The sequence below is a fragment of the Sardina pilchardus genome, chromosome 9 (assembly GCF_963854185.1).
Source record: "Sardina pilchardus chromosome 9, fSarPil1.1, whole genome shotgun sequence".
NCBI classification, from domain to species: domain Eukaryota; kingdom Metazoa; phylum Chordata; class Actinopteri; order Clupeiformes; family Clupeidae; genus Sardina; species Sardina pilchardus.
In genome coordinates, this window is record NC_085002.1 from 32,516,433 (window position 1) to 32,542,575 (window position 26,143).

At 40.9% G+C, this 26,143-nt stretch overlaps 1 protein-coding gene and 1 long non-coding RNA gene across 2 annotated transcripts; one reads left to right on the top strand and one right to left on the bottom strand.

Annotated features, from left to right (window-relative positions):
- Window positions 1-267: 267 nt before the first annotated feature.
- On the bottom strand, window positions 268-20,270 carry prkar2ab (protein kinase, cAMP-dependent, regulatory, type II, alpha, B). The gene is made up of 16 exons (XM_062544801.1): window positions 19,817-20,270; window positions 12,093-12,185; window positions 11,861-11,988; window positions 11,239-11,329; window positions 10,939-11,056; window positions 9,284-9,357; window positions 4,102-4,375; window positions 3,649-3,681; window positions 3,057-3,196; window positions 2,676-2,782; window positions 2,410-2,563; window positions 2,210-2,311; window positions 1,542-1,616; window positions 1,375-1,440; window positions 868-1,006; window positions 268-691 (listed from the first exon to the last, which is right to left on the bottom strand). The coding sequence occupies exons 1-16, from the start codon at window positions 19,919-19,921 to the stop codon at window positions 567-569; spliced, it is 1,824 nt and encodes a 607-aa protein (XP_062400785.1). The 5' UTR covers window positions 19,922-20,270; the 3' UTR covers window positions 268-566.
- On the top strand, window positions 11,964-25,932 carry LOC134092012 (uncharacterized). Its single transcript, XR_009940154.1, has 3 exons — window positions 11,964-12,253; window positions 23,759-23,829; window positions 25,581-25,932. It is a non-coding gene; the product is annotated as an uncharacterized LOC134092012 (long non-coding RNA).
- The last annotated feature ends 211 nt before the right edge of the window (window positions 25,933-26,143 follow it).

The following is a 26,143-nucleotide window of genomic DNA, read 5'->3' on the forward strand; positions in this document are numbered from 1 at the left end:
TTAGGAAAAAATATGCAAACACTTATGTGGAAATTACCATGGTCCATGACCAAAAAACATGCTTCTTCTATTTAAATCTGTAGTATCAGTGGCAGACTACAATGATCCCAGATCATGAAACACCTTTGGGTGATTGTCTTTTCCAGTCCTGGCCTGAAAACCCTAAATTCTGACAAGAGCTCCAAGTCTGGCGATCTTCTGCATTACACAGTTGATGGCTGAAAGAGCAGATGCTGACCAGCCAAAGAACCTTAGTAAACAAAATGATCTCTTACTTGTATGAATGTGTTTATTAGGAATGTCAACAGACCAGAACCCTAAAAAGTGTAACAGAAAAGTTATAAATGAAGGTTTACATGCTACATGGTGGTGGTAAAGGATCATGTGCAACCACTCACTAAGCACCGCAGCACAGGAAGGTATTACTGCTACCATTTTTTAAAAATCCTACAATTTTAGTTATCTCTGCGAACACACTGATGGAACAAACAAAAGATCGAATTAAGCTGTTTCATGTCACAAAAAAGGTTGCCTGCTACGACATTGCAAAAATTCACATCCGCATGCTAGTGCCGCAAGTCAGCGCTGGAGCCAAAGAGGGCCACTAGCTGCTCCTCGTAGGAGGCAATATTTCTCTTCATGATCTCCTTACAGGAACCAAGCAGACGCTCAAATGCCTGCACATCCATCACTGACAGAGGAAAGAGAGCAGAAAAGAATGAATTAACATTGTGAACCTTTGAGTAGTTCTTCTTATGGATTTCTTCATTATTTTTAAACTAGCACACAGCAAGTGACAGCTATGGGCTGGAGTAAAAATAACAGACTTCAGTCTCTTGTTTATGCATGTTTATGTGAAACTCTTACCCAAGCACTTGGTCTCTCCCACTGCATACACAGATGCAGCACGTGGCTTATTAGTGACTAGTGCCAGCTCCCCAAAATACTGGCCCCTGGAGCAGCGGGCAATCTCCACTTCCTCATTGGCCATTGGACCTGCCTTGGTCTAAAGAAAAACACAAGGCTTAAAGCTTGCAACTAGTCTCTCAAACCCATAAGCTCAAGCCTGACACCTCCCTATCCCAACCACCAACCACACTATATTTTTATAATTCGCTGCCATGAATCGGCTTGGAAATCTCCAAATTTGGAAAGCTGTAGAATCCAAACCACCAAGTTCCACACTGCCTCTGACTCTTAGAAAGCTGGAATGTACAGCAGCTTGCCAAGTAAGGACAGAATGTGACTGAATGTGAACTTTCATATAACACATTCTTTCTTTCTTGACAAGACAAGACATGGTAAGTTCATTCAATTTCATTTGTGTTAAATGGGACATGTTCTAACTAAGAGAGGGAAAAACTTTTATTTTACTTTGCTCTTCATCATAATCTTGACGACACCAGACTCCACAATGTAAAAACAATGAGCCTCATCCCCCTGAAAGAAGAGAAAACATTTTGCACACAACAGATACAAAAGATTCTGAGACCATACAAGCATTCATGTCATAATGCATTTAGGAAATTAAATGGCAGTACCTGCAAAATAATCAGCTCTCCGTCTTTAAAGGATTTCATTCCCAATACATCCACAATCTTCATTCGTTCAGACAACTGGGTAAGACAGAAAAATGTGCAATACAATGAAGATTCACAATAATCCCAGTCTATTAACATACAAAAATAAATAATAAAATATTAATCTTGTGGTCTATTTTGCACTAATATTTCAAATCAAACTGCTCTGTCATATTCAAAACACGTTCATCCTAATTTTTACATTTATCAGGTCAGGAAATAGGTTGAAATCATGGATTTACAACCATTTAATATATTTTGAACATGAAATGAGACAGGGCATTGTCAATAAAACAGACAGTCAGCCAAGTCAGTGCTCCCCTACACCTACACACACCTACACCTACACACACACACACACACACACACACACACACACACACACACACACACACACACACACACACACACACACACACACACACACACACACACACACACACACACACACACACACACACACACACACACACACACACACACACACACGGCAGTCGGCACCTCAAGACTCTTGAGAAGAGGTACACTTTCAACAACACACACACACACACACACACACACACACACACACACACACACACACACACACACCACACATACTGACACATAAAGAAAAACAGAGTCGGCACCTCAAGACTCTTGAGAAGAGGTACACTTTCAACAAAGGCTTCATACATTCTCCTCTTTTTGGCGTTATTTTTAACAATCAGCCTGTGGAATGTTGCACGGTCCTAGAAAACATACACAGATACATCAGACACCAAACTACAGCCAAGCTGTGGGCCTACTTATGGAGTCACATATACAGTAAGGTTGCAACGTCTCTCACCAGAGCCCACAGTGCCCCCTGCTGTTTAGCAATGATAGTGGCGGCCCGTGGTGTGTTGTACATGAGGGCCAGCTCCCCAAAGCTGCCTTTGTTGTCATATTTACCAACACAGATATTTACTCCATCCTTTTTTACCAGAATATCATACACCCCACTACAACAGAAAAAAACACATTCATGATGTACTACAAAACAGAATTACACATAGAATGACAATAACATAACATAAAAATCTATTTCTTATAGCAGCTCGACTCGGCACAAACCGTTCAATGACGTAGAAGTTGTCCCCATCAGCCCCCTGGTCTATTATATGCTCCTCGGGCTTGACAAGCACCTCAAACATAGCATCCAGGACTTCAGAGAACTGCTCCTAAAAAAAGAACAGTCTGCTTGTGTGATGCCTTCATAACTGATCAACACTTCTCTGACACTCCCAATGGTTTCTCTCTAGAGGTAGCTTACTGTCCGCCCTTACAACACTGGGACAGACAGATCTTTGCACTTGCATTCTCACTTGAAAGTTCAATACTGACCCGCCTGACTCCTGCTCAAGTATAGTAGCTTCTCAGATGTTCAGATAGGCTATTGTTAAAAAAAATCAAAATGTCAGAAAAGGACAAAGCATGAAGATCTAAGGGTCTCACCGGATCAAGGGTTTTAAACAGCAGGATGTCTTTACAGGCCTCCTGTAGCCTCTGCCGTTGCTCATCAGCTTTGGGATGCACTATGCGTGGTTCATTGTCACCGTCCTCATCGTCATCTGGGTTATATGCCTCAGCACACACTGTGTGAAACATCATAATGAGACTACACTACAATCATACTCCTGGATTACGTGGTGGGAAAACTACACAAAAGATTTAAATAACATTTAAAAGTCACAGGACCATGAGATGGTATTGCACATGTTCCAAATCAGATGTAGGCCAACTACCACTATTGGAAGGGGGAGGGGAACACAGGGCACAGATCTGGCACAATGAGAGGTTGGGGTGGAGAAAATATGGACAGACTGAGCAGCAGTGCCAGGATTAAGAAAATACTGTTAATGTGTTTGAAAAATGCATCAATGGTAAGTCTACTGACATTGGCCTTGTTACAGGATTCCAGTAATTTATTCTGCCAAATGATTTAGAAATGTACAACCCAACTACATGAAAACAAGTATGTGGCCTATTAAGCTATTAGGGTATTGGCTATAGGCTATCACTAATAATAGCCTATAAACTGACTTACCGGATACTCGACGGGTGAACTTTGGAGGAGGAGCTTTGAAAAGATAAAAAAATATATATACAAATGTGTTCATTATAATGTTGAAAGGCAGTTTCATACCGATACAGCCAGGTGATTTTCCTGGACACAATTCTAAAAAAGTACGCCTTATCTAGGACAAAGTCAACCACATTATGCAGATTCTGATCTATAATTGAGGACAGACATGAAGAGGCAAATATCATGTGACAAATCTGGAGTGACTTTCTTTTAAAAAGGCGATTCAAACTGGTAATCCCCATAGGACAAATGAGTTCTTTCAGTGGGATCAGGAGATTCCAATTGGTTATGCTGCTGTGCGCACGTTTCATAATGCACCGTTTCATTTATGCGCGCTAATTGCATGCGAAATAGTAGGTGTAGAGGCTCATTAAATGTGTTGGCATTTAAACATAAAACATGAATGGTACACACGTTTAAAGTGAAGTTCGTCGGAAAACTCGTCGTCCTCTTCATCTGCACTGAGCCCGCTTGGTTGCGCATCATCCTCAAACGATACCACTTTGCGCTCAGGCTGCGGCTGGGTAGGGTCGAGAGGCCGAGAACTTGGACGCGAAGTGTTACTTTCTTTCAGGCGGCTGAAATATTGAATGGCAAACTCCACCAGGTCCGGCGGTCTGGAGCGAAGCACCTCCACAGTATAGCCTTTCAATAAGTCCGTTAAACCAGCTGGTATCTCAATACTCATGATTACGTCTCGTTCCTCAAGTTATCCCATAAACTCACACATAGACTATACCACTTGAAAGTCACCACAACAACAACAAAAAAGCGTTTCCTTGGCTTTAGTAATATTGTCTTTTCAAAAGGACATCCGACTCTTTCCCATAATTCAGAACGCTTCCTCTTTGCCTGTGAAACGCAATTAATCGTACCCTTTTTGTATTTTGTAGAAATGATGTTTTAAACCTCTTCACCAGCCAGGCGAAGTTCCAAAAACTAAGTGTCTTTAAGTTTCCTCAAGAGGTTGTTCTGTCTTTTTTCCGGAGACCTTCTGCAGCATCATCTGTCAAGTGAGTTGTCAAAACAATACGAAAAGAGCGGAACCACAAGTTTCCACCAATAAAGAAGTGTCTAAACGCGCATATTTCGTATACTACTTACCAGCTGACACAAGAACATAGGAAAATAGAAAATATATAAAAATTGAGAGAGTCTCATCCGAGTGCACGGTGTTCCATTATCATGTATTTTATGCCCCCTGGGAAGACCCACCCCATTGACTGCCGCGTTAGGCTGGGAAAGGACTGCCAGTTTCCATATTTAGACATGCAACGTAGTGGAAAGTATTGATCACGTGTTGTGGGTCAACCCTCTGTAAATCAAATTTAATTAAGACCCTTCTAAACTATTGTTCCTTTCCCTCTAACATATATTATTAGAGTATCACTGGTCTGTAAGTGTGTAAAATGGGAAGAAAATACATTATGCTTTATCATTCGTTTACAGTCTGTGAATGAAGGGTACCCAGACAGCGGAACACACTACTACAGTATATGAATAGCTAAAGCTTACAGTTGTATCTGTGCAGGGAAAGTAATGCATTATGCATAATTTTGTGGTATACATGGATATTTAAGTTCACGTATAATGTGCAAAAACATAGCATAGCAACAAAACAATAAAAATCAATATACAATCAGTGTGTTACACTCTTCACCTTCCAGTACATTCAATGAACCACAGAAAGCATGGATGTAAAGTCAACGAGATGATTTATTTACATACTTGCTGTGAAAAAGGAATGCACAACAAGGTGTGTACCTTCACTGAGGTACAAACCATAATAGTCATGTTATTGAAATAGGGCAGACTGATAAAATTAGTCATTAACCGCTTGCACTTCGAAAGGGTGGTTTTCTAGGAAGGGATTTTGTTTTTAGATGTATAAGGCATTTCTTCCAGGCAAACTGTGATTAAAAACAACACAGGACACAAGCACACACACAAAACCGATCAAATTCCCACAATCCCACAATCCCACAATGTGCACACACAGAAACAGCTGAAGTGAAAACATCCTGAAAGGCAGAGATTGGCCAACTGTAAGTAAATGTAAGGCACATAAATCCCACTCCTCATGCCCTTCAAATTACACAATCGTATAAGATAAACAAAAGCAATTCCCATCATGACCATATTCATTTTGGTTTTTCTTTCAGCGTGTGTGCAAAAATAATGCGTTTACAGCAACCGCCATAGGTTCTCTGCAACATCTACAGTCTCTCCTGTCCAAAGAGCAGCAGTTTGTATTATCTGCTTGGCTCAGAGCGTTTGTGTGTATGTATGTATGTGTGTGTGTTTCTGTCTGTGTGTTTGGAGGCTGGTACTGTTAATGCAGCAACATGACCTCTAAACCATGGCTCTTCTTTGGGGTCACAGATTTGGTGCTGCCCAGTTCAGGAACTTCATGGCAAATTCAAAGCCCAGGAAACATGCCTAGGAACAAAGAGACAGCCATTATAGTGTGTGTGTTTGAGTTTGAGAGAGAGAGAGAGAGAGAGAGAGAGAGAGAGAGCTATGTTCACGGATGAGTTGCAAGATACTGCCACTGCCCAAAATTGTGGGCTCATTTCCTGTTCCCAGGGTGCTCAAAACAACTTGAAACAGGCAAGAGGATTCACCACTGGAAGAGCACACTAGCATTTAAGAGGATTTTACCAGGTTTACAGTTCAGGGCCTCTGTTCACAAAGAATCTTAAGGCTAAAGCTCCTCACTGCAGATTTAGGAGAAACTCCTAAAAATAATGCGCGTGTCACTTGTAACTTTAGGTGTCCTAATTTGTTTTTAACTAACAGCAATTCACAGCATTTTAGTGCCTACAGTAGCCCCTAAGTCTGGGACAGGTTAGACGTAGTCGAGAGGACTCCTTACTCGCTAAGAGCTATTCAGAAACAATTGTGAGTAGCTGTTCATAGCATTCCACATCGCAATGTTTTAAAATGCACACGCAGAATCAGTCGCAAGGGAATAATTGTGCATTGTAAAGGATACAATAACGCCACCGACAACAACCAAAACCATTCATTGTCAAGATTGAATTATCTCTCGTCCTTTGCGGTACTAATGGAGCTACACTACCGGTGAAAAGTTTTAGAACGCTCCAATTTTGAATGAATGGGGTCTGGAGTCTGGAGACTGTGCTGGCCACTCCATGTTTTCAAGCTTACCATCTTTTTTTCTATGGTAGTTCTGGCATAGCTTGGACTTATGTTCTGTTTCATTATCTTGCTGTAGGATGAACCCCTGACCAACTATGTGCATACCAGAAGGTAATGCAGGACTCTGCAGAATGCTGTGGCAGCCGTTTTGGTTCAGGGATCACTCAAATCACCAACCCTGGATCCAGCAAAACAGCCCCAGACCATCATGCTTCCTCCTCTACATTTGACCGTTGAAGTCACCCACTGAGGAACTATCCTTTTGCCTACTCTACAGCGTACAGAAATCCAGCGTGATGAACCAAAGATTTCCCTTCTTCCAGACCTTCTTCCAGTCTTCAGTAGTCCATTGACGATGGTTCATGGGCCAGGCAAGCCTCTTTTGCTTATTCTGACATCTTGGCCACATTCTTGTTGTAACTCGACTTGTCAAACCTGCAACTCAAAGTCTTCTCTTCACAGTTGAAACTGAGACTTGCTTACTATGACCACTATTACGCTGTGGTTGAAGCTGTTGTCCAGTGAGCTGCCTATGGTTTTGGGTCTGCCAGATCTCTTCCTGCCAGAGTTTCCCCCAGTTTCTGAGTGCCTTTTGATGGTGAAGGAAACTGCACTCATCATTTTGAAATGTAAATTACATTATTTTTTCAGTTTTGGGCAACCTACATTTGAACTTCTGGCAGTTCAGCACTAACCTTTGTACCATTTCAAGCTATTCATTGGACTTGAACTGCTTCAATTTCAATTAAAAAATGTTTTTTTTTTTACCGGTAGTACAGTATATGCTTTCTCACCACCACAGACGTGTCACTCATTATCGGCCAATCATGGTGGTCACTCCAATCAAGCTTGTGCATGAGAAATGACGTCAACCATAGCAACGAAGCTCTTATCTTAACTTAGAAGTTGTCGCTTTTCTCAGCAGCTTTGTGAATAGGTTTTAAAAGTTGAAAACCTTTTAGGATTTAGGAGTACTCTTAGTGGCAAGATAAAATGTTGTGTGAATACCCAGATCAGCAATAACATGACAATGTTATTTTGATGAGGGCATGTTAACTGGAACGTGGATGTCAGTAAATCCTCCAACATGTGTCTGCAGTGTTTCAGTGAATGTGAACAGTCCTGAAAAGTACCCCAACTTCTTAGCTCTTGTTCACATGCACACATACAAATACATGGGCAGAATGGACTCAAACTGAACCACATATGGCTTCAGCTTCCTTAAGATCATTTTAGTTATCCTTCTTACTCGCTTAGAAAAGCATCACGTCTCACCATACTTGGTCGTGTAACTACTCGTGTAACAGCTGCATATAAAACAGATAAAAGGATCTTTAACTAAAGACTTTTCTAAAAAGATGAATTGCAACATTTACTTGTGTAACTGTATCTTAATAGGGAAAACGTGGAGGTGTTTGGTCGCATCTAACTTCATCTCTGTTTGGATCCGAGTGAATGAACTGGGCTAGCTAAGTGCTATCAAAGTAGTGCTGCATGCCAGAGCCTTTGAGTGCACGCATTGAAACACAAGAGGTTTGCATACACTCGTCTTAGTAAAGGGAATAACATAGTTTAATATGAAAAAACGGTGGAGTGTTCCTTTAACACACTAATTTAAGTTTAATTTCACTACTGGTTACATCTCTGGAAGTGGTAAGACGGCAAGTTCCGAAACAACATCAATGGTATCCTTCCCAGATGGTTTCACCCAGGCTAGGTACTATACTGTAAACGGTATCTAACTTTATGGATGCTGATGGTAGGCATACTTACAGCATTGGCTGGGAAAGCTCGGATCATGACCGCTGTGAAGCCCTTGTACAGTGACCCAATGCCTTCTTCTCTTATGAGTTCCCGCAGAACATCACGGAAGCCATTGGGATACTTCCCCTCAGGAGCTGGGGAAAAAAAATCAATATTACAGCACATAACACACACCAAAATGCTGACTGATCATTCAGGTGTGCTCACAAACACACTTTGGTTGCATTAGTACCCAGTCCATCAGCTCTGCTTGTGAAACAAGCACACACACCAACATACTGTATAACCCACCCATCCCCACCTCAGCATGTGCACATAACCAACCTGTCTGGAAGCGGGACTTGAGCACATCTGGGGGAATGGCCACAGCCCAGTTGAATATGCCAGCCATGCCTCCAGCAAACAAAATACTTGGCACACTGAGCTCAGAGGGGCTGCACAACATACACAAACACAAATGTCACATAAGTAACCCTCAGACAGCATGAAAACCACAGTGCTCCCACTAGACACCTCTCAAAAACATATCATTACATATTTTTTTTATGCCATTTGGTTTACCGACAGGTTTCTAAGAAGTCTCAACTGGTGCAAGTTCATGTCATGCAGAAGTATGGTAATGTCTGCATACAGTCATTCCTGAGTGATTGTGGCATGGCATGAATGCTCACCTCCTTCCTGCTGGTGTTAGGATGTGTTTAAGCCACTCATACGTCATAAAATACATCCCACTGGCTGGTATATCTGAAGCAGAGAAAATACTGTCAATAATTCAGTCAATGATTCAGTCGCCCAATGGCACATATGCTTTGATGGTGTGTACAAATCTATCAATATGTGAACATCTGCATAACAGTATGGGTCAAAAGGTCAGGGTTGTAGATGTATAGTGTCCATGGACAGCCCCTTTTACCGTGCATTCAAAACAATTATTGCATGAGTTATTCCATATTGAATCATCAAATTTGAGCAAAATTGAGCTTAACATTACTTCAAATTTCAACGGGTTGTATTATCAAAACTATCTGAGATAAAGATATATTTAGGATTGCCCCTAAAGTTGGGCATAGAAGAACTAGGAGGGTGATATATGAGCTTCCAGGTGATTAGATATGGAATGACCCCATGTACAAGTTTCATAGCTGTGCAAGAGATTATACATAATGGCTAAGACTTTAGCATCCTACACCATCCTTCATAAAATATCAAAATACTATTATAAACAACCATTATTAACACTGGGGAGGAATTTTCATCACAGCAACATTTATGATGAACACCATCCCAAGGTGAGGTCTAAAGCTCAAGGGACAATAATGTTGTAAGAAAGTCAAGGCTGATCCCAGTACAGCATTGATCCGCGGAGGTACTGCAGGGGGTCCACCAAACCAAATTATTATTTTTTTTCCCCCCTTCCAAAAATGAAAAAGATCAGATAGGCTACATAATCATAAACAGAACATAGAAAGGACTCTTTCTATTAATTTATAAAATGACACATAATCTTCATGCAATTATGTGATCACCATGGGGTTGTAAGAATGGATTCATTTTTCAAAAAAAATAAAATCTCGTCAAATGCATATTTAGGATTTTGGATTTTGTATCCCGATTTTCTATTTGTGTAAAGTTGGATAGAAAAAAGGATAAGAACAAAATTGGAAAGAACTTTGTTTCTGTTTGTGCCCTGGGCTGCCTGAGAGGGTCAGGCTCTAAGCGCTCGACTCAGATTAAAGCTGATTGGCTGCCGAGGGCCGAGTCCTACCCCTCACCACGCTTGCTGTACCCAGCCATTACATGCACAGAAAATGCTGTTTGGGGAGTCAGTCTACTCGGCGTTGGCTATATGTTTTCTCCTGTAAATGAATGCCAATTTGATGACAGAAATAAGATCGACCCTCGGCAGTCAAATCAGCTTTAATTTGAGTCGAGTGAGGCTGAAGACCCCTGCACTACAGGATGCCTGGAATCTATAAGCACAGACAGCATAGTACCAGCCTGGTAAAAAAAATCACTTTATGAATAGTGTCTGGACACTGGCATGATGACAGGTGTGGACAAAGTGTTGACTTTGAAATGATTGGTCCAGCCTAACCAATCACATTGATCAGGGATTCTGACCTTACTTCCTTCTTCACCTAAACTTTAGAAACTGACAATAAACAGCATCGGTAGTCAGGACACAATGTATGTGAGCCTATCTTGGTTAAATAAATATGCACATTCTTCTGACTGCAATTTTTGATGTTTGCAGGCGTTGCTACAACCGTTTTCCACTGCCGCACAAAGGAATGGCAAAAGAGGGTACAAGGCTAGAGGTGTTACCTCTCATAAGGGTCAATGCTGTGCCTTTGTAGATTCCCCGGATTCCACTCTCTTTGTAGAGTTGCTTCACACAGTCCATGGGCCCGTTATATTTCACGGTACCTGATGCTGCTTGGATCTAGGTTTATAAATGAATAAGTAATCTATGAACAGACAAATCATGCATACAATCTTATTGTGATCTAATTTAAACACTCTATATTTCCAAAGTATAGACACTGACATACAGTATCTAACCACAACCATAATGTCATATTAGCTTCAACAGTTCCCACACATTACCAGCTGTGTCTGTCTTACCTGTAATAGACACTTGATACGCTCCCCTGGTGCCATAATGGCAGTGGTGAAGACACCTGACAACATTCCAGCTGCAAAAAGTTGAGGATACCTAAAATACACAAGAACACATAAAACAGCCCTGAGTAGTGAATAGAATAGTGAAGACCGAAAATAATCTTAAGTAACTAACAACAGAAGCTGCAGGAGAACACTACTTGCTTAAAGGGACACTTCACCGATTAGCATTAAGCTTTGTATCTTTAGAAAACCAGTCATGTTTTTGAATGGTCGTGCATCATTCCCTCAGTTTGCCTTGAGATGGGAGAAATACGGATTTCAATGTTGGACTTCCTGCTTTCAATGAAGTAAAAATCATCATTTTACATCATTGAAAGCAGGAAGTCCTATTCGTGGGTTTCATTGAAATCCGTATTTCTCCCATCTCAAGGCAAACTGAGGGAATAATGCACGACCATTCAAAAACATGACTGGTTTTCTAACGATACAAAGCTTAATGCTAATCGGTGAAGTGTCCCTTTAACAGTTAGGCCTATACTTGGGTCAAGAGGACATGGAGCAATTGTATTGTGTTCAATTAGACCAATGCAAGTGAACTTTGACATATACAAAAATCACTTACGTGAGGATGTCATCTGGAGATTTCTGTTGTAACTTCTTCCCTAAACCAAAGCCAAAAAAACAAACTGCAAACATGGGCGTTACCCCAATGATAGGAGCAGCCATGCCTTTATAGAGCCCCTTGGCTCCCTAAATAGAAGACGGTGAAAGATTAATAACAGGGGTACAAAAAGAGGGTATATAACAAGTTTCATGTTACTGTTGTCTTCATTCAGCTTAATTCGCGCACTCACCTCTTTGGCAAGCGTCTGCTTGAAACAATCAAAAGTACCAGCATAAAGAGGGGATTGGCCCGGAGCTGGTTTCGCCTGGGTTTGTATACGCACCTAAGAACAGTTACACCGGACAGCAAATTGCTAATTAAACCACCTACTACAAAAGGAACAGATGGCAGGTATGATAACTCAATGGTAAGCTAACTTACCTTAGCTTAAATAATGGTCGTAATATATCTAGACCTAATGTTATGCTTCACTATTCAAATGACGTTATGACATGGAATGGATATGGGACAAAGGTTAACATGTTGGCTGAACAGGTAATGTTATTTTAGACTTAAAGACAATGCACTTCAGTTCACTTCACAGACATGTTTAGGATTCATAACATCAGTAACCAACGACATTTTCCAATATTCCATAATAGTCCGTGAGCCAGGGGGGTTGGTCGTTACCGAAAAGGTGGCAAAGGCTACCATACCTTTCCTGAAAGCTTGGAATCTCAGCTTTCCAGTGATGTATGATGGCCATCTGACAAATGTAGCTGTTTTGAGTTATGACACATAATGTAAACTATAGGTTGAAGAAATAATGCGTATAAATCAAGCAGAACACTGACCAATCTGATCATGATATTGGACATATAGGAATATTTTATTTTGTTATGTTTGGTATCATTTTCAAGGGGAGACTCTGGGCTTTCATTTGAATCCTTTTGTGAACATTTTGGATTAGTACAGCCAACCCTGGAGCTCTTCAAACCTTTAATCACACACATTTTCCTGCCATTTCCGCCTAAGTAATCTTTTGTCTTTTAATCCTGTGGCACCAGGGAGCATCAGAGAAACACAATCCAAACACTGAAATACTGGCATGACCCTAAGGATTCAGGAAATGTATCATTTACCCATATTTTCTGATTTGGAGGGGGTGATTTTCAGTCTTATATCAGACATGCCGTTTTTTCAAAGACAGAAACAGTAGTGTACTATTATCCCTAGGCTAATTTGTTGATATGTCGAGTTGAAAGTCTGAGTAAATATTTTTTTTAAAAAGTTGTTATTCTGCATTTTTAGATAGTTCAAAAGGTCCTTAATACATATTTTATACAATTTGGAGGGGTGATTTTCAGTCTTATATCAGACATGGCGTTTGAGTCAATAATATTATAAATTAAGCAGAAAACATAACAATTAACAAATGAGACATGGATTCCTATATTTTGAGATGTGGTAAACGCAATTATGACATTGCCATTACTGTAAAAGGTCAAGGTCATGACCTTTAGGCATGGTCAATGACATTTTATGACATTTTCGCACAGATTGCATCATTCAAGGCCACAACACTAATCAAACTCCTCGTCGGAATCCTCATCAGAGGAATACTATTGTTCAGCAAAGTCATCCTTCGGGTTTTTGCACGCCATAGGTCGGTGCAGGGAAAGTTGTTGGCAACACACTGACATGATGGAGTGACACAGTCCCTCTTGCATGAGCAGGACAGCAACTCAAGTACTGCTTGTGGACCAATGGAGACATTGAACCAGTCTATGGAGAGCTGCAAGTCACCATCTTGGTCCACTTTAGACCACCCATGCTCAACTGGGGAAGGAACTTCAGGGTTGTTCTCGATGCATCTTCTCCAGATAGCATCTTGATGGTTAGCTCTGAGACCGTGCTTCCTGAGAGAATCTGAGCATGGAGGTAAATGCCTGATTCTGGACTTGGAGCTGTACATTTGACATGTGAACTCCTGTAAGGCTGCATACAACTCAGGTGTCATTGCCAGTCTGCCCCAACCTTCTGAAAGGTCTCACAGAAGTTTTCATTCTTCTGAAGAAGTTTTAGGGCTGACACTTTACCACAGCCAGCAAATACACTTACAGTGTCGCAGCCTGTGTATACGTGTAAACCAGGCAAAGCCTGACACACCTGTGAACCCAGACCATAAGTGAGTTGTGAGATGTTTATGTAGCTGGTGCGATTCTTTGTCCCTGTCCTCAGGAACAGGCCACATGTGAGTGTGTCACTGGTAGCCATGCTTATCACCAAGACATCAGTGTCACAAGGATGACAGGTTTGTGATCAGTCCTTGAAGCATGGCAAGCATGGAGTAGCATACAGGTTTCAGCCTCTTTATGAGTGGACGACAGGTCTGCTACCTTGTGCACCTCCTGTTGGGTCACCTTGTAATCTTTGGTTGTAGTGTACAGAACCTTTTCACCGAAAAATCTTGTTCTAGACTGTTCTTTGCCCCAATCCTTGAGCAAGAAGGTAGCAAGGTTTGTTTTGTTGCTTTGTAGGAATTTCTTACATTGTTGAACTGTGCCATGCAGTGATCTGTTTGACCTCTGTGCCGGAGTCTGCACCTCTGGCCACTCTCTCCAAGTGTTTGATAGAAGCCTCATTATATACACTATATTGCCCAAAGTATTTGCTCACCTACCTTGACTTACATATAAACTTCAGTCACATCCCATCCTTAATCCATAGGGTTTATTATGACATCGGTCGACTCTGCAGCTATAACAGCTTCAACTCTTCTGGGAAGGTTTAGGAGTGTGTTTATGGGATTTTTTGTGAGGTCACACACTGTGGTTGGACGAGGCGTCTGGCTCTCAGGATCCGCTCTAATTCATCCCAAAGGTGTTCTATTGGGCTGAGTTCAGGACTCTGTCCAGGCCAGTCATGTTGGAACAGGAAGTGGCCATCCCCAAACATCCCACAAAGTTGGGAGCATGGAATTGTCCAAAATCTCTTAGTTAATTCTGAAGCATTCAGAGTTCCTTTCACTGGAACTAAGGGACCAAGCCCTGCTCGGGGGTGGCCCCTTCCTGTTCCAACATGACTGTGCACCAGTGCACAAAGCAAGGTCCATAAAAGTATGGATGGCAGAGTTTGATGTGGATGAACTTGACTGGCCTGCACAGAATCCTGACCTCAACTCGTATGTGAGTCAAGGCAGGTGAGCGAATACTTTTGGCAATATAGTGTACATAAAAAACAATGTCAACACGGGTGCTGTGACTTGCTTCAGCTTGCACAGCGGACAAGGCATAGTCTGCAATATCAGCAAATGTCTTGCCATCACCATTCAACTTCTGAACAAGTGCCATGCCATCTATTACACAGGTGAGCTGTCTACTCTGTGCAGTCAGTAGGCTACCATCTGAGCAAATATTCGATTATCAGCTTTGAGGATATCTTCTTTATTCCCAGTTGTGCATGTCTTTGCCTTTCCCTGCATTTAGGAGAACGTTTTCAGTTTCATCTTGGAGAGTGGTGCATGGAACTGCTTTGCAGGAGGATTATTCTCAACACGCACAGCAGAGAAGGTTCTGTAGGCATTATTGCCAATGGTGTGTGCATTCAGGAGGTCTTCAGCAACATCTGCTGGTGCCTTACTTCCAGTAGACAGAGAAATGAGGGACTCACCACCTGCAAATGGACTTATCCAACTAGAATCCATCAGATCCACAGTGCTTGTAATGTGTTCATCTTTGGCAATTCTGCTTTGTCCAAGGTCCTTGTGAGAATAGTCACTTTGTTGGAGTCCCAGGGAGCTTTTCAATATAGACAGGTAAGTGCTTTTGTACTCAGCAGAAATGTAATATCTTGAGACAGCTGCTGGGCCTTCAAGCGGAACCCTTTTGTGCCTCAAGCTGTCTGAGTGTCCCTCTAGGGCCTGGTCAATCAGAACCCTGCCAAATGTGTTTGTTGCACTCAGCTAGGCCGAAAAGCCTAGAGAAGATGTAAAGATCTGATTTCTCATGTTCAATGTGGCTCATCTCTGAGTAGTAAGCAGTGAGTGACCTTGCATAATTCAGATTATCATAGGCAAAGGTCCAGGGGATGATTGATCGAATGCTAGCCATGTGCAATGCCCAGTTTCCTTCACATGATGCCCTCACAAGGTTTAGTACAACCTCCACCATGTCAATATATGACATCCAAAAGCTGGCCAGTAGACCTTGCTGGGACCTGAGATGCTGCAGGAATTCACAGAAGTACTGATGGACCTTTCTGAAGACTGTACAGTCAAGTGATTCTTCTACAGTGGTTGATATAACCTCAAAAAAGACACTCAAGTCTAGGGGCAGGATATCTAGGAGACCGTGGGCATCAGGATGGTTATTTGTGAGCCACTGGTGAAACTGATTCCAGACTAGCTTAGGGAGGGATTCATACATGATTTTATGGAATCTCAGAGATCTATTGTACTAACACCACTTGCAGATCCCACGGCCACAGCTCCAGATTCAATGCATATTCCTTAGGCCTGCAGCCTGGAAGCACTTCTCAATCACTCCCAAGAACATACAGATGGTGTGGAAGACTCCAAGTCTTGGCACAATGTTGGGAAACCTGTCTCTATGTGCCCACAGAATTTCTGTACTGAACTTTACAGTAGAGAGCCTGATAAAAGGCGACTGACATGCTAATGCGTAAGGAAGTTTTTTTTTTACTTTGAAGGAGAAGCTCATGAACAGTTGCCATCAGTCTGGCCGGGGCATTGATGGTTGGCAGATAGCTGAAAACACTGGGAATAACATCCACAGAGTTTGATGCTAAGATGTTGTCACTTGTCCAGCTAGGGACGCTATGATTTGTGACAGAGTGCAGTCTGCAACCATAAGGAGTTCTTCAAAGCATCAGCACAGATATCTGTCTTGACCTCAACATAGGATCTAGTTGGAGGACCACACCTAGGACTTAACATCCGAGGCTGCACTGCTATACCATTGACCCTATGGGATGTTCCACGGCCTGTAAGTGGCTCTTCCAGCCTGTCAATATTGTCCCAGGCTAGAGCTGTGGGCACATATGGCTTCACTTGGTCTGGAGTAACCCCACCATCCTGTCCTAGCTTGTGCACGCATAATGAGATGTCAATTTCCTCTAGCATACTGTAGGGTACACAATTACTAAATCTATTAGTATTAGTAATATTCTGATGAGATTGACATTACCAGTAAGCGACTTCACAGCATAAGTCAAAAGGATATGCTTGGAAGTCTTCACTTTGCCATGAGATATGGCATACACTACAGTAGATCCATGCCAAATGAGTCTCTTAGTCGTTGTTCCTTCTCATCAGTGCTTGGTAAAAGACAAGATAGCAATGAATTCACAGAAGAAGGCACAGAGGAATCGGAGTCCAACTCTGTTGGTAGAGGTCACCATGGCTGGTCGTAATTGAGATGCTTCACATCTCGATGGATTTGTTTTGCAACAACCTGTCATGAAGCTCCAACGCCAACGGTTGTTTTTTCAAGATTGATTATCCTCTTCCTAAGGGCCATATTCTCTCTCAATATATACATGTCAAGTTTGAACATTTCTCCAAATTAGCGCCTATTTTTAGCCTGGCTAGCACCTACCACTTCTCAAATGAGACTTGGTCTGGCAACCAGACGTTCATTTTTTTGTATTTGAAAAAATGCCCAGATCCGTTCATTGGGCACCACGGATGTCTATCAAATGCGTCTGTGCATAGCTCATCATCGTCTTGCTCTACCCCCTGTTCTGTGATTGGTCCCCTATCTCAGGCAAAAATTAGGGCGGTATTTTCCAGACTGCCTTAGCAGGGAACACCCAGGCTAGCCTATTTCAGAAATTAAACCTCATTTGCATATTTAGTCATTACTTTTAAGAAAACCTGCTATACAAGCAATACTTGTCTTAATCTTTGTGATAAACTGGGCAAGTTTTGTGGTGATATATTAAAAAAAAAAAAAAAAAAAATGTACCCTATTTACCAGTATTGTCTTTAGGGGTGCAACGGATCGAAAAAGTCACGGTTCGGATCGTTCCTCGGATCAAGAGTCACGGATCGGATCATTTTTCGGATCATCAAAAAAAAAAAAAAAAAGACAAGACAAGACAAATAAACATAGTTTTGTCTTTGACGGGATGTTGTAACGTGGCTCAAGCACTTTCAGCATGTGTTTAAAGTAGGCTAGTGTTGTCACGATACCAAAATTATTGTTTCGATACCGATACTAAGTCAAGAATGACTTTTTCGATGCTTTTTTACAATTTTAGTTGATTTGGTGTTTAATCACCTTATATTGAATATTGTGTGATCATTCACACCAGTGGCCATCCAAGATTCTGCTTGACCCTCCACACACAATCTGCATAATTACTAGTAGCTACAAATGTTTAGTCATTTGTGTAGGCCTACTGATTTAGCTATCATTAATGTGGTGTGGAGGAGTGCGCATAGGAGGTGTGTGTAATTGAGTCCCTGTCGCTTTAAGAAATACGTGAGGGTAATTAGGCTTCTTGAGAAAATAAGTTGGATATAGTGCATGATGACAAGGATATTTTATTAGATAAAATACATGTTAATAAAACTAAAAAGTCGAAGAAAATCTTTCTGGGATCATAAAAGAGATGAGTGTCTTGCAATGCTCCCTTATGATTTTAGTGAGCACAAGCTATCTCCAGATGTAGCCTACAAGTTAGCCAATGTTGTAGCTTATTGCTGACATTGAACCCAACAGTAGGCTAAGCCTAAAATACCTAAATATCATAGCATAGGTAGGTGCGCAACAAACTTGAGATGTAAGTGCATGCACAAACGAACTTGATATTAGGCTATTATTGTGTTGCTGCTATGCAGCCACATCAGCACTTAAACTAGCAGCCATGCTGGTTATGGCATGACCGCTAATAACGTGTGTGAGAGCAGAAAAGACGCGCAGGCAGGCTAGGGGAGCAGAGGAGGGAGGGACTAGAAGCATGCCTTGTGGACACGCATGTTACTTCAAAAGAACACACGGACATTATTATTAATAATTATTATAAATCAATCCGCGGATCATGTGTGTGCCGAACCGAAGATACTGATCCGAACGGATCACGGATTAATGATGATCCGTTGCACCCCTAATTGTCTTGCTTGAGAACAAGGCATTCATTTTTTAATGTAAATATGTATTAACATTGTATAAAATATGTATTAAGGACCTTTTGAACTATCTAAAAAATGCAGAATAACATCTTTTAAAAAAAAATATTTACTCAGACTTTCAACTCGACATATCAACAAATTAGCCTAGGGATAATAGTACACTACTGTTTCTGTCTTTGAAAAAACGGCATGTCTGATATAAGACTGAAAATCACCCCCTCCAAATAAGGAAATATGGGTAAATGATACATTTTCTGAACCCTTAGGGTCATGCCAGTATTTCAGTGTTTGGATTTTGTTTCTCTGATGCTCCCTGGTGCCACAGGATTAAAAGACAAAAGATGACCTAGGCGGAAATGGCAGGAAAATGTGTGTGATTAAAGGTTTGAAGAGCTCCAGGGTTGGCTGTACTTATCCAAAATGTTCACTAAATGATTTAAATGAAAGCCCAGAGTCTCCCCTTTAAAATGATACCAAACATAGCAAAATAAAATAGTCCTATATGTCCAATATCATGATCAGATTGGTCAGTGTTCTGCTTGATTTATACACATTATTTCTTCAACCTATAGTTTACATTATGTGTCATAACTCAAAACAGCTACTCTTGTCAGATGGCCATCATACATCACTGGAAAGCTGAGATTCCAAGCTTTCAGGAAAGGTATGGTAGCCTTTGCCACCTTTTCGGTAACGGTTTCCATAATTTGAGGCCCTGGCTCACGGTCTATAACTGCAGTTAAATAAACCTGAAGCTGAGTCAGAGACGTCACGTTAGGTCAGACAAGAAGTCACACGTAAACTTAACTTAACATTACCTTGATGGTGTCGAGCGGATGACCAGCAAACACCAGACAAACACCTCCAAAACCCCCTGCAAAGAAGTTCTTCAAAGGACTGATGGGTTGCGGTTGCTTAGACATCTTCGTACTTACTATAGCCAAAGTCTTTTTAAAGATATAAGTGTCTCTGCTATAGCTAGCAGCTAGTCACCAAAAATGCTTAACTGAATACTGACAATGCTGACAACAAGCCTAACGTCAGTAACGTTGATGCTTGGCTAGGTGTTCTAGCTAACGTTATTTACCTAATTGAGTTTGCTTTTTACATCTATTTCAGACTGCAAGAACAGTCGGAATCGCAAACTTGGGAAGTAATACACTGGCTAACCTGTTCTTCGACAATTAGTGACAAAGTACAAGTCCAACGCTCTTCAAAAGCACCTTACTGCTGTCAAAGTACCCAACAGACCTTTCACCTACATTCCACCGGAATTCATTTACAGCAGCACTTACAGCGTGCGACGCTATATGTATTCCGACATGAAACTGGTAGTCTGCATCACATAATAGCCTATTATTTGTAGGCTAGCCTACTTGTTAATAATAATAATAATAATAATAATAATAATAATAACAACAACAATAATACAAATGAAACAAGACCCCATATGTATGTACATTAATACAGCCTACTTTTCTTACTTCTCGCATCAGAAAAGGTGTGCCGTGTAGGCCTAAACTAATGTGGCCATAGAAGAAAGAGGTCAAGGTTAGTTTGAGTGCCCCAAGAAGGTATAGAGTCTCCCTCCAGTGAAAAGCCTAAAATATTCTGTAGCTTTTTTTGTCACATGCTGTCAGAGCTCTCTGTTGCATTCAATAATGTAGTAAGGTAGGCCTACAGAAAATATATCCATTCTGCAGGTCTCTATTAGCCTACGTGAGCCCGTAGACTTTAGAGCGGAGCCTTCTCACTTGTTCTCAGCTTAGCCTGCTGTGGCCCCTGTAGACTAATTAAATGCTATACTACAATGTTATTCTGGCATTCAAGCCTGTCTATGGGGACTATTTCCATTCTGTGCTGAAGCTAGCCTACTGCTCTTTGTATTGACCAACACCCCTGTTGACTCAGAATCAGAATCAGCTTTATTGGCCAGGTTTGCGTAAACAAACAAGGAATTTGGCACTGGTTAATCTTTGCTCTCAAATACAACACTCAACAATAACTAGAAAAACTGTAAGAATAGAATAATGGCAGTAATGTGTGAGTATACAAAGACTCACTATAACACATCACATCTATGAGTGACTTTTTTGTTTATCTAAAGCACATTGAATGACCTCTGTGTATGCGCAATAGCCTAAATAAACTTGACTGGGGTGTGCCCTAGAAGCTTTCTGATCGACCCACCTTATCTCTTTGTCCTATGGAACATGCATTGTAAGAATGTAATGTTGTGACAGGAAACTATGCAAATATAACTGTGCCAATTGTGATGCCCGTCTTCCATATTCTGCATTCACCAGTAGAGGTCGCCCTTGATTAGCTGTTTTTAGTTGAAGCGTGAAGATGCTAGACACCATGGGTGCCTCTCATTTGGTCTTTTATACACCCTCCCTTCCTTCCTCGATCCTGGTCCTCACTTATCTAGATAAAGAATGATGGGGCGGCAACAATGGGATAGTCTTTCGTGTTAGGGAACGAGCCTCGAGAACCTAGGATCGAGGCGAGAGTTTGAGAGCCACCCCAGCTGGCAGCCAGCTGTTGTGGGTTTGTGCCAGTAATACAGGTGAAGGGTTGAAAGTTCAGTTCCAGGGCATCATAACATGTTTGTACACCATAGTCTGGACACAGAGGTCATCTGTATGGTCCTACTCAGACAGAGACCAAGGGCTCTTTGCTATTGGATGCGTTGGTCCTTAGGGGGTTTTAAACCCCTTTGAGAAGTTGAATTTTCCATAATTGTGAGTAAGACTTTGAATCATTAATTCAAAGCTTTGCACAACAACAGTAGTAGTGTTCCCCTTCCACTTCTGTGATATCTGGATAAGATGTGCTGTCCCTTACCAATTTCTTGTAACCCTCACCAGCCTCCTGAAAATATAGACTGTGGCGCATCTGGCTGGGGCACCTGCACCGTATGCCGGGAACCTGCTTGATCCCTGCCCTGTGCTCATTTCCGGATCCCGCCCCTGCTCTCTCCCATTTGCTTCCTGTCACGGCACTGTCCAATCATTGAAGGCATAAAAAGCCCAAAAAATATACTTAAAAAAAAAGAACACTGCAAGATGCATATAGCCTACTACTCACACATCACCACCAAGTATGGGGCACAGGAGAATGTTGCAAAAGGAGAGCTTACGAAAGTTAACTCTTTAAATAAATCCCTTAGAGGCTGACTGAAGTCCAAGTTCACAGCCCTCATCTGAAAGAAGCTTTTCAATGATATTAGATATGAAAATTAAATGTAATCATTTACATGACTTTGTGGAATTTCTGAGAAACTTTTCATTGAAAACATGGCAACCATATTAGATCAGATTATATTCAACGTTATTGTCATTGTGCAGTGTACAAGTACATAGACAATGAAATGCAGTTTGCAACCAGAAGTGCAAAAAAGCACAAAAGTGCAATGTGATATACAGTACAAAGTATAGACAAGTAGTGCATAGACAGGACTGGATAGCGCAGTGCACGGTAGAATTCAGTTGGTTTACAGGAGGTGGTTTACATAATTAAATATAGATACGTGCAGTGTAGTAGCAGTAACCTTATGAGAGCAGACTATAAATATGACTATGTAGTATGATGCACAGATATGTGCAGTGTAGCAGCAGTAATGCTATAAGAATAGAGTAATATAGATACAGTGTGATTAGCAGAATATATTTTAAGTACAAATATGGATATTTAGTGGGTCATATGGACAACAGTATGTACAGCTGTGTGCAGTGTGGTAACAGTGGCATTGTACAGAAACGGTATTATAAGTAAGTATATGTGCAGCATGAACAGAATAAAGAGCAGTAGAATATGGCTATGTATAAGTGTAATTGTGCATGTTGTAGTTTGTTTGCTGTCAGAAGGGTGACAGCCACAGGAAAGAAGCTTCCTCTGAACCTGCTGGTTCAGCTGCGGAGAGACTTGTAAATGCATCCTGGAGGAGAGTGGGGAGAACAGTCTGGTTGGGGTGGGAACAGTCGTTGATGATGCTGTGAGCTTTATGCAAGCATCACTTGGCCTAATGGGGAGTGAGGAGCCGGTGATGCAATAGACCGTTTTCACCACCCTCTGCAGCGCTTTCCAGTCAAAGGCAGAGCAGTTGCCATACCATACCAGCAGGTTGTTGTCAGTGCACAGGTGTTGGACCTCCTCCCTGTAGGCCACCCCATCGTTGGTGCTGATGAGACCAATCACTGTGGTGTCATCTGCAAACTTGACAATGGTGTTAGAGCAATGTACAGGTGTGCAGTCGTAGGTGAAAAGGAGAAGACAAAGAAAAATAAGAAGGGAGAACACAAGATAGGTATGTAGGCAATAGATAGTCATTAATGACCAAGATTAGAGCTTAAAAGTAAAGGTCGTAAATTTACACTGAAAATAGCTTAGGGCTCTATATAGTAAAAAAGAAATACCTGCCAACATTTCATTTGTAGAAAGAAAGATGATGTAGAGTAGATAGAAAGGCATAAAGACTGCCAGCTGAAAACACATGCTTCTATTTTGTCAATGTGATAGTAGGATAGAGGATGGCTTCTACTTTTTACTATTGCAGTAAACACAAAGGATTGTCGACAACTTGTCTTAATTAGCATTATAGTCTGAAAATAAGAGACAGCTGTGCACAGCAAGTGTTTGCGGTCAGAGACATTTATCTGTCCATCAGCTATTTATTTTCTATAAGTCAGGTTTTTAGTAGTCTGTCAGTCAGCTGTTTATTTTTGCTTATTACTCATATTTTTCTGTTTGCTTTGCAGGTTGTGACCAAAACTTCACGGTTATTTGGATTTCCAGAGTTCTATTGGTCTTAGAGTCTAAACTGGTTGGTGTAAGTTCTTTCCACCACACTATTAAGCGTACGTTCTTTCCACCACACTGTTTAAGTTTTAAGCCAAGAGTAAATGGCAAACAAAATGTTTAGACAATATCAAAAGATGGGACATTGTGTATGCAGGTGTTATGCTCATTCATTATAATGAACAATGTAATCCCTCACAGAAATTATACCCAAGGTATATTATGCTATTTATGGACATCTTTAACTCGCCCACCCATAGGCTACCGTTCCTTTTTTAGAGACCCCCACAAAGATCATATCCTGAGTGATACCTTTACGGTCTATGGAAAAAAGGACAGTGTTTTTAGAGAAAGCCTGAGCTTATAGTCTGTTAGTCTATGAATCATAACAGCTACGTGCACATGCTCACATCTTTTGGATTGAGGTAACCTCAATGCTTAAACCACAAATGCTCATCAATACACAATTCAAAATGACGGTTTGAAAAAAGTTCTACAAAAGACAGTTTCACTTGAATCTTAAAGACAGTTTCACTTGAATCTTAAAGGCAAAAGTTTCTGAGAAAGACTAACATTTTTATCACTTATTTATATTCTACCTCTTTGCATAAAAATGATTTCTAAAGCATATTTACACAGCTTATACTGACCAAAGCGTTCAGAATTAATTGTTTGTTTCCAGACATGCAAGTTGCCCATGTCATAATCACTAATGCGCTTTTGAACTGCACTGTTTTTTAACCAGCACTTGTGGATGGAACTCAAACTGTGTTTGTAGACGATCGGCACTTTTCCTTAGCCCATGCAATGATTTTCATCACAGAAACAGGTCTGTTTATAATGCAGTGCCATCTGAAGCCCTGAAGATCACATAATCAGCAAATTCTTCACAATTTAAGTTGAGGAGCATTCTTCTTGTATTGTTGCACTCTTTGACCGCAGTTTTTCACAGAGTGATGAATGCCTCCACATCTTTACATCTGAGAGACTATGCCTGGGGATAAGCATTTTACCAATTATGGTTCCAGTTGACCTAATTATTTGTATAACGTGTATTTCCAGCCTTTTTTGCATCTGTCCTAATCTTGAGACGTGTTGTTGGCATGGGGTTATGTGATTTGGCGATTATCATTTTGTCTTTATTTACATTCTAAACAGCATCCCAACATTTTTGTAAGTAGGTTTTTAACTTGATACAAGGACAATGAAAGTCAGCAAAGAGTTGGTGCATTGCTTTTTAGTATAGTTGGTTGTGCAGTTGTTCAACATAGGGAAAGTATTTATATGTGAAAAGGAATTATTTTTGACAGAAATTATTTTTTGTTTCTTTGGTGAGATTATTTCAAATGTCATGCACACCATTCTCTTTGAGATTGTTGTAAAACACCACTGCTGCTCTTAAACAGCTTCTGAGGCTTTATATGGAGACCTGAGGTTAGAGGCACAACAGGTTTCACTTTTAAGAGCACTCCTCATTTCTGGGAAATGATAACGAGAGTTTAAAAATACTACAATAGTACTGAAAATAAATTGCAGTACATACATACACATAAATACATGCATGTATTGAAAACTAGGGTACAGTCTCAGTTGTCAAATATCTTTCCTGACATAAGTCATCTGGTCTACTTTTTAGGAAACCTATTTTATGAAGATATTGCTTTTGTGTTTGATTGCCTCTGAAGTTCTGAATCCATTTCAGGGCGATACACTTTGACCTCATCATCTTCATCCAAGTCTCCTCCTATCTTTGTCAACTCCATTCTGCATTTCTCTTTGCAGGAAAACTACAGAACTTTCTCTTGTGCCCGTCTCTAACCATGCTGGAATATTTCCTTCACTGCTCTCCATGGACATCATTTATGTTCTCTTGCTCCATTGCAATCTGTTGCCTTTTGATCATGTCAGACGAAAGCTCATCACTCCAAATATAGAACGATGGGACAACAAGCACTTCTTCAATGTTCAGCAATAAGGTGTTTCATTTATACTAGGCAGGTTAACCAGTTTACTTTCAGTTTTTTGGGACCAATGCTGCTGGAATAAGACCATAAAGTCTCTGAGCATGCAGATGTTGTGAGAACTTGATTATTCATTTCCAAAAGTCTTGTGTGTACACTTCCTAATAAATAAAGTCAGTGATTATTTATTGTTCCTATATCATGAATGTCTGGCGCAATACGACTGAATATATGCACTTTTCCGTATTCTCAATAGTTAATTCTATTGGATCGATCTAATATGCAACATCTGTCCTTAATAACAGACATTTCCCCATCCTCACCCTTATATCATATTATATTACTATTAAGTATATTATTAAGATCTTCCCTTTAGTAAAGTGG

Excerpts from the sequence above, each read along its gene's own strand:
- prkar2ab (XM_062544801.1), bottom strand. The coding sequence starts at position 19,921 with ATGTCTAAGCAACCGCAACCCATCAGTCCTTTGAAGAACTTCTTTGCA. Across the intron at positions 3,682-4,101 it reads CGACGAACTTCACTTTAAAC|CTCCTCCTCCAAAGTTCACC; the intron begins GTGTGTACCATT and ends ATCTTTTCAAAG. Across the intron at positions 692-867 it reads GGGAGAGACCAAGTGCTTGG|TGATGGATGTGCAGGCATTT; the intron begins GTAAGAGTTTCA and ends TTCCTCTGTCAG.